The sequence below is a fragment of the Tupaia chinensis genome, unplaced genomic scaffold, assembly GCF_000334495.1.
Source record: "Tupaia chinensis unplaced genomic scaffold, TupChi_1.0 Scaffold000361_1, whole genome shotgun sequence".
Lineage (NCBI taxonomy): Eukaryota > Metazoa > Chordata > Mammalia > Scandentia > Tupaiidae > Tupaia > Tupaia belangeri.
This window is the reverse complement of record NW_006159857.1, coordinates 70,320-78,128: the sequence shown is the minus strand read 5'-3', so window position 1 is coordinate 78,128 and position 7,809 is coordinate 70,320. Positions and strand designations below refer to the sequence as shown.

The 7,809-nt window shown below is 41.1% G+C and overlaps 1 protein-coding gene across 4 annotated transcripts in view; it reads left to right on the top strand.

Annotated features, from left to right (window-relative positions):
* The window catches only part of SF3B1 (splicing factor 3b subunit 1), a 52,145-nt gene that overhangs the window by 11,615 nt on the left and 32,721 nt on the right, over nt 1-7,809 (top strand). For all 4 annotated transcript variants that reach the window (XM_006152968.3, XM_006152970.3, XM_006152971.3 and 1 more), the window contains exon 2: nt 6,319-6,485. In XM_006152968.3, coding sequence (XP_006153030.1) covers nt 6,319-6,485 — 167 coding nt within the window. The remainder of the gene's footprint in view (nt 1-6,318; nt 6,486-7,809) is intronic.

Below are 7,809 nucleotides of genomic sequence, written 5' to 3'. Positions count from 1 at the left end.
CCAGCCTGCTGACATTGTTTGGTATATACATACAGATTGACCGGGAAATAAAGCCTCAGTCTTCCATATGGCTTCCAGAATTGTAGTCTTGTCACTGCTCTATCACTATAGCTGGTCTTATCATAAACATTCTTTTGTGGGGGCAGGCAGCTGATGACAGTAGTTATGTAGTGATTATATCACTCGACTCCCACATGGCCGATTGCGGTGAGTCCTGGACCCAGTGGCTAGAAAATTATGTTGGACGTGTGTGCTCAAGACCTTAGGAGGAGAACAAAGAAGACATTTGTGGCCATCCCAATCCCTGGGGAGTGATTTCTCACTTCCCACTGTCTCTGTCCCCCTCCCCTCACACACAACTACCTCGAGTGCATACGCCTTATGGCAGAAACTACTGCTAAATTTTTTGGTTTTGCTATAGGATGTGTGCATTCACCAGGAGAGAGATATCACCCCCAGGGGGGTTGGCCATTCCATTATCCTTTCTCATCCTTTCTGTCAGGATTCTGGGCATACTTGCACACATCCCCATTTTTTTTTTTTTTTTTTTTTTTTTTTTAAATTTATTTTTTTTTTTTTTTTACTTTTTTAAAATAATCATTTTATTTAACTTTATTATTACTTGTTTTAATTTGACCAGAGAGAGAGAGAGAGACAGAGAGACAAAGTGAGAAAGCAAGCTGCCAGGTCCAAGACTCGAATTGCAGTCAGCCATGTGGGAGTTCAGTGTCTTTTACCACCATGCCTCCTGCTCCTCACCCCCACCTTGTGTTTTTTATGCTGCTAGGTCTGGGAGTCAACCACCTTCTGTACCACCTGCTGGCCTTTTTTTTTTCTTGTTTTGAGAATTCTTCAGACTGTTTTCCATAATGGCTGTACTAATTACATTTCCAACAACAGTCTTGGAGTTCTCTGTTCACCACCATCTTGCCAACATTTGTTATTTTTCGTCTTCAATAATGGCCATTTTCACTTGGTGAGATGATATTTTATTACACTAATTTTTTTATTTTTTAAATATATTTTAATTTTAAGAAAAGCAGTTTGTGCTTTAATAAATCAAAGAAATGCTAAGAAACTTTGCTTAAAACTTAAATCCTGGAAACAGGTTAGGATTCTGTTCAAATAATAGGAACATGAACCTATCAGGAGCTCAAGCAAGGACAAAAATCCTCAAACCAGAAAACAAAGCTTAGAAGAAAATCTGTTGTGGTTTGATCTTCCCGATTAAATTATGGGATATTATATTTAGCTCCAGACTTGTCCCTGTGATTAACTTGGCCATTTTCTTAGGTTTTGAACTCTTTTTTATTTTGGAGAGGTTTTTGCTATAGGGCGCGTGTGCTCACCAGACAGACAGAGACATAAAGACAGAAAGCGAGAAATCACCCCCCGGGGGGGATGGTCATGCCACAATCCCTTCTCCTCCATTCTCCTCTCAGGATCTTGGGCATGCACGCACTGAGTTTTAAGCCACCGGGTCCAGGATGAGAACCGCGGTCGACTACGTGGGAGTCCAGCGACATAGCCATTAACGGCTGGTTCCCTTTTTTTTTTTTTTTTTTTTTGAGAGGCTTCTGCTATAGGGAGTATGCGCTTGCCAGAAAGAGAGATACAGAGAGACAAAGTGAGAAATCATGCCCCAGGGGGATGACCGCGCCACAATCCCTTTTCCTCCATTCTCCTCTTGGGATCTTGGGCGCGCATGCACTCACGCCTGGCGTGAGTTTAAGCCACCGGGTCCGGGACTCGGACCGTGGTCGACTACATGGGAGTTGAGCGACATAGCCATTACGCTAACTGCTGGTTCCAGTTTTTGAACTCTTATTTCTGTGTGTCTGTATTCAACTTTTCCTAGTGTAGTACTCTGTTGAGAACTTTTTGGAGGTCTGGTCTGGTGTTGGTAAGTTCTTTCAGATTTTGTTTATCTGAGAATGTTCTTGTCTTTTCTTCCCATATAAAGGATAATCTTGCCAGGTACAGTATTCTTGGTTGAAATTGCTTTTCCTTTAACAGTTTGAATATATTTTCTCATTCTTTCCTCGCTCACATTGTTTCCTGTGAGAGGTCCACTGTTAGCCTGATGGGATATCCTTTGTAGGTATCTTAGTATCTTGTCTTTGTCTGTGGTTTTGATCAATCTGGCTATAATGTGTCTTGGAGAAGATCTTGGGTTGATCCTGTTTGGGGTCCTTGTATTTCTTGTGGCTGAATCTTTGAATGCCTCTTTGGGTTTGGAAAGTTTTCTTGCAGGATTTTATGGAATAGATTATCAATGCCCTTATGAGTCTCTTCACCTTCTGGGATACCAATTATCCAAGGAGGAGAGGTATTTTCTTGCTTTCTCATATTTCTTGTGACCCTATAGTGATTTCTAGTCATCTGATGGATTTCTTCCTAATTCTTGAAGTTCAATCTGAGCGTTCAGTGGTGTGCATTAGGAGGTGATCTGCAATCTCTCTTCTATTTCGTTAATCATATTCAGATGTTTGGATCCTGTTCACTTGGACTTGTCTCTACACTTAGTGCAGAGAGGCCACTAGAAATTAATCTAGAGGTGGAGGTTTCAGCAGAAAAATCTTTATTTTTGGTCAAGGAAAGCAATATTTCACAGCTCAAGCTCGATATCCATCTCAGAATGGGCCTAGGGGTATGTGTGCCTTTCCTACTAGAAATGATTCTGAAAGTGGACGTCTCAGCAGAAGGTCTTCATTTTTGGTCAAGGAAAACAATAGTTCACAGCTCAAGTTCCGTCCATCTCAGGATCTATGGCATTCATTTTAATTTCCCTGATTAGTGGGGTTTTTTTGTTTGTATTTTTAAAGGTTTGTTTCATTTTATTGTTATTATTTTAATTTGCCCTATTCACTAAAGGGAGAGAGAAAGGGAAAGTGAGAAAGCAAGTCATGAGGTCTGAGACTTGCACTGTGGTTGGCAGTATGGGAGTCCAGTGCTTTAACCACCATGCCACATACTAGCCCCATATTGCTTGCTTTCTTTTTTATAAAGTTTTTAAAAAATTAATTGTATTATTATTTATTTTTTAATTTGATTGGAGAGAGAGAAAGCGAATTGCAGGTCTGTGGCTGGAACTGTGCTTAGCCATGTGGGAGTCTAGGCTGCCACCTGCCAGCCATGTTTTTTTGTTTGTTTGTTTATAAGGTAGAATCTCTGTCTCAACCTCTCAACTGGGCCTACACATGCACACCACCACACTCAGCTCACACAGCTTTTTTTAATTTTTAGGCAGGGTCTTGCTATGTTGCCTGTGCTGGCCTTAAGCTCAGCTTCCTTGAGGCTCTGGGAAACAAGGAATGAAAACTGAACTCAAGCCTCCCATGTGGTTCCAGCTTGCCGAGCACAGCATTATTGTACTGTGCATCACTGTGGCTAGGCTTGAGCATTTTTCATATACTTGCTGGACATTTGTTTGTTTTATTTGTTTACCTTTGAAAAATGTCCCCCCCTCCCCCCGCACATGTGCTCAGAGAGAGAGAATACAAAGCACCCTCTCTCTGCCCATGGAGAATGGCCATGCAGTCTCTTATCCATCTGCCTCCCTTTCGGAATTTTGGGCATATATCAATCAACCTGGTGTTCCTCAAGTGCCAGGTGTAGGACTCAAACCACAGAGTAGACCATGTGGGATCTGACTGCCATAACCAGCAGGCCACAGAGCCAGCCCAGTTTGCCTGTTTTTTAAAATGAAAATTTTTTTTCAGCTGTTGAGTTGCTTGAATTTCTTGAATATCCTGGATATTAATGCCTTGTTGGTGTATAGTTTGCAAATAATTTCTTTCTGTGTAGTTTGTCTCTTCATTCTGTTGATCCCTTTGTCTAGTTTCTTTTTTCTTTTGTAGAGATTTTTTGGCCATAGGGCGCGTGCACTCGCCAGACAGACAGAAAACGAGAAATCACCCCTCAGGAGGGATGGCCATGTCGCAATCCCTTCTCCTCCTTTCTCCTCTCAGGATCTTGGGCACGCACACATATGTGCCCGGCATGAGTTTTAAGCCACCGGGTCCGGGACTCGAATTGCAATCGGCTACGTGGGAGTCCAGCGACATAAGCCATTATGCCAACTGCTGGTCCCTAGAGAAGTTTTTGCTATAGAGCGCGTGTGCCTATAGAAATTTAGTAATGAACTTCTAAAAAAAAATAATTATTTAATTTTATTTATTCATTAATTTATTTTAATTTGACCACAGATACAGAGAGAGAGAGGGAAAGTGAGAAAGCAAGCCACCAGGTCCGGTTCGAACTGCGGTCGGCCATGTGGGAGTGTCCGGCACCTTAACCACCACGCCACCTTTTTTAATAGTTACAAGTAGCTGCCTACCCCTAAAAGACCTTGGGCTTGATAATTTTGTTACTGAATTTTTATTTAATGAGATGTCAGTCATGATTTACATAGATTCTATACACATACAGATTCAGTATTATAAACCTTTTTTTTTTTTTTTTTGAGAGGGTTTTTGCCGTAGGGCACGTGCGCTCGCCAGACAGAGAGAGAGACAGAAAGCAGGAAATCACCCCCCAGTGGGGGTGGCCACGCGGTAGTCCCTCCTCCTCCATTCTCCTCTCGGGGTCTTGGGCACACACGCACACGCGCCCAGTGTTAGTTTAAGCCACCGGGTCCGGGACTCGAACTGTGGTCGAGTCCAACGACATAGCCATTACACTAACTGCTGGTCCCAGTATTATAAACCTTTGTAATTAGAGAAGACTGCAAATTAGCACGTACATAAAATCAGTAGGTGAGTCAGTAGATGAAAGTAGTTGAATAAATATAGTTGTGTGTTACTTCATGATAGGTATATGAGGATATGATGAGTATATGTTGTGAGAAATGCATCAGTATGAAGTTATCATCGTGTGAACATTAAGGTTTAATTTCTTTCTTTTTTTTAAGAGAGATATTTTTGCTATAGGGCACATGCGTTTGCCAGAGAGACAGAAAGGGAGAAATCTACCCCTAGGGGGTATGGCCATGCTGCAATCCCTTCTTCATTGTTCTTTTGGGATTTTGGGAGCACATGCACACATGCCTGGCATGAATTTCAAGCTGCCAGGTCTGGGACTTGAACTGTGGTCAGCTAAGTGGGAGTCCACCGATGTAATCATTATGCCATCTTCTGGTCCCAGTATTTAATTTCTTGAGCATGCTAAAGCTGTGTGGTTGTACAGAAAAATGTCATCAGTCTGGAAATACATACTGAAATACTTAGGGTGAAATGTTTATAATTTCATTTTAAATGGCTTACAAACTTAGGTATATACACACGCATATTTGCTTTATCTCATATTCATGAACATAGGTGATGGGTATGTGGGTGTTCATTGTACTATTTTAACTCTGTTTTTGTTTGATTTTGAAAAGTTTCCAAATTAAAAATCGGAAGGGTGGGGACTAACAGATGGCGAAATGGCGATGTCACTGGACTCCCATGTAGTCAACTGTGGTTCAAGTCTTGGACTTAGCAGCTTGTAACCACGCAGGCCGCCTGTGCATGGGTGCCCAAGATTACAAGAGGAGGAGGTTGAGAAGAGTGAGGCTTCATTTAGAACATGTGCATCTTCTGTCTTTTAGCTTTACTAAAGGGTTCTTGCGCTTGTTAGAGAAAGAGAGAGAAAGTGAGAAAGCTGCCTCCCTAGGGGGTATCACCATGCCACAATCCCTTCTCCATTTTCCTCTTGGGACTTTGGGCATACATGCACAGGCACTGGTAGTTTTTTTCAAGCCACTGGGTCCAAGACTCTAGCTGTGCCGTTGGCCATGTGAACAGCTGCCTTAACCATCACCCCTTTGTTTTCCCCCAGAACACACTCAAGTGCATCTTCTATGTGCTAGACCTATGGATAGAACATAGTGTTTGGGAGGTGAGATTTGGCAGGAGTTTGAGATGCACTCTGCATAGCACTGTTGCTTTTACATCTCTGGTAGTGTTGATATTAAGTAATCTGTGTATAGTCTGGGATCCTAATCAACATCCAGTGGTATTTTTCAGTTGGGGAAAGGTTTAGAATTCAATAGTAAATTAGTAAAAATCTAAAGTTTACTTCCTATCTTGTCTCCTAAGGTGAGAGGAATTTATCAACTGATGAGATAGGAAGTAACTCTTCTGTACCATTACTATAATCTGTTGGTGGTTGAGATGTATTAAATGTGTATTTGGTATAATTCTACTAACCTCTTACGTGGTAAAATTATTTAGAATTTTCCATATTTAAGCGAGTATTTGGTAATACCTAGTAGAGAAGTGCATGTGTTGAGAACTTACTGATAAACTAAGAAAGTCAATATTATTATTCTTACAGATATTGAAGCACAGATTCGAGAAATTCAAGGCAAGAAGGCAGCTCTTGATGAAGCTCAAGGAGTGGGCCTTGATTCCACAGGTTACTATGACCAGGAAATTTATGGTGGAAGTGACAGCAGGTTTGCTGGATACGTGACATCAATTGCTGCAACTGAACTTGAAGATGTAAGTTACAAATTACACAAGAGACCGACTTTTTTTTTTTTCTTTTTGTGATAGAGCAAGTAATACGTATAAGGAATTTTCTCTGAATCATGTGGTTTAATATGGAGATAGATTTTTGTGATTGGAAGTTCTCTGAGAGGATAAAACTGTTGAAAATGTTCCTTTTCTAAGGTTCAGACACTTCATTAGAAGTGCTCAGTTTTGAATCTTTATGTTAAAGACTAGTTTTTTCACCCAACAAAGCACCAGCAAATCATTAACTGCTGTAAACACCTATGACATAAAGCTGTACTTTTACCGGGCTCCTCCTAGAGTAACTTCCATGTGAGACGTAATTTGATGGTAAATAGCCATCTGTCCTTGTGACTTGCTATCTTATGTTTTACTTAATGCTGTTTCTCTCCCTTTGGGATCCTGATACAGTCACATTGAATTTGTGTACATGACCTTTTTGAATCTGTTTCAGTTGCTCTGAGAATGTTTACCTCTCGTTTTGAAGTATATCTAAACTTTTTTTCGAGAATTGTTTTCTATTTTATTTGTTGTTATTATTTATTTATTTTTAAAAATTTGACCACATAGAGAAAGGGAAAGTGAGAGAGCAAGCTGCCAGGTCCTTAACTTGAACGGTGGTCTGACATTTGGGAGTCCAGTCTCTTAACCACCATGGCACATGCAGGCCCATTTGTTTTTTTTTAGTTTGCTATAGGGTTTGTATGCTCTCCATTGTGAGACATAAATCACCCCCTAGGGGGATGACCACAGTGCAATCCTTTTTCCTCTGTTCTCCCCTCGGATTTTGGATGTGTATACACATGCACCTGGCATCATTTTCATGCCCTCAGGTCAAGGACTCAAACTGTGCAGTTGGCCATGTGGGTTCCAGCTGCCTTAACCTCGACGCCACCTGTTGGCCCCTTTTTTAATAGAGATTTTTGCTATAGGGTGCATGTGCTTGCCAGAGACACAGAGACAGAAAATGAGAAATTGCCACCACCACCCCAGGGGGGATGGCCATACTGAGATCCCTTTTCCTCCATTCTCCTTTTGGGATTTTGGGCACACACACCTGACGTGACTTTCCAGCTTCCTGGTCTGGAATTCAAACCATGGTCCACTGCTTGGGAGTTCAGCAATGTAACCATTATGCCCTCTGCTGGTCCTGCCATATTTGAAAAATAAATTTTATAATGCCTCTTAGAAAATGAAATGCTCAGTTTATATTCGCTTTATTTTAGTTGGCTTCCAAAGAAAACATTCTTTGTTTAGCGAAAACTTCAAGTAACTTCTTTACTCTGTTTTTTTTTTTTTTTTTTTTTGTTGA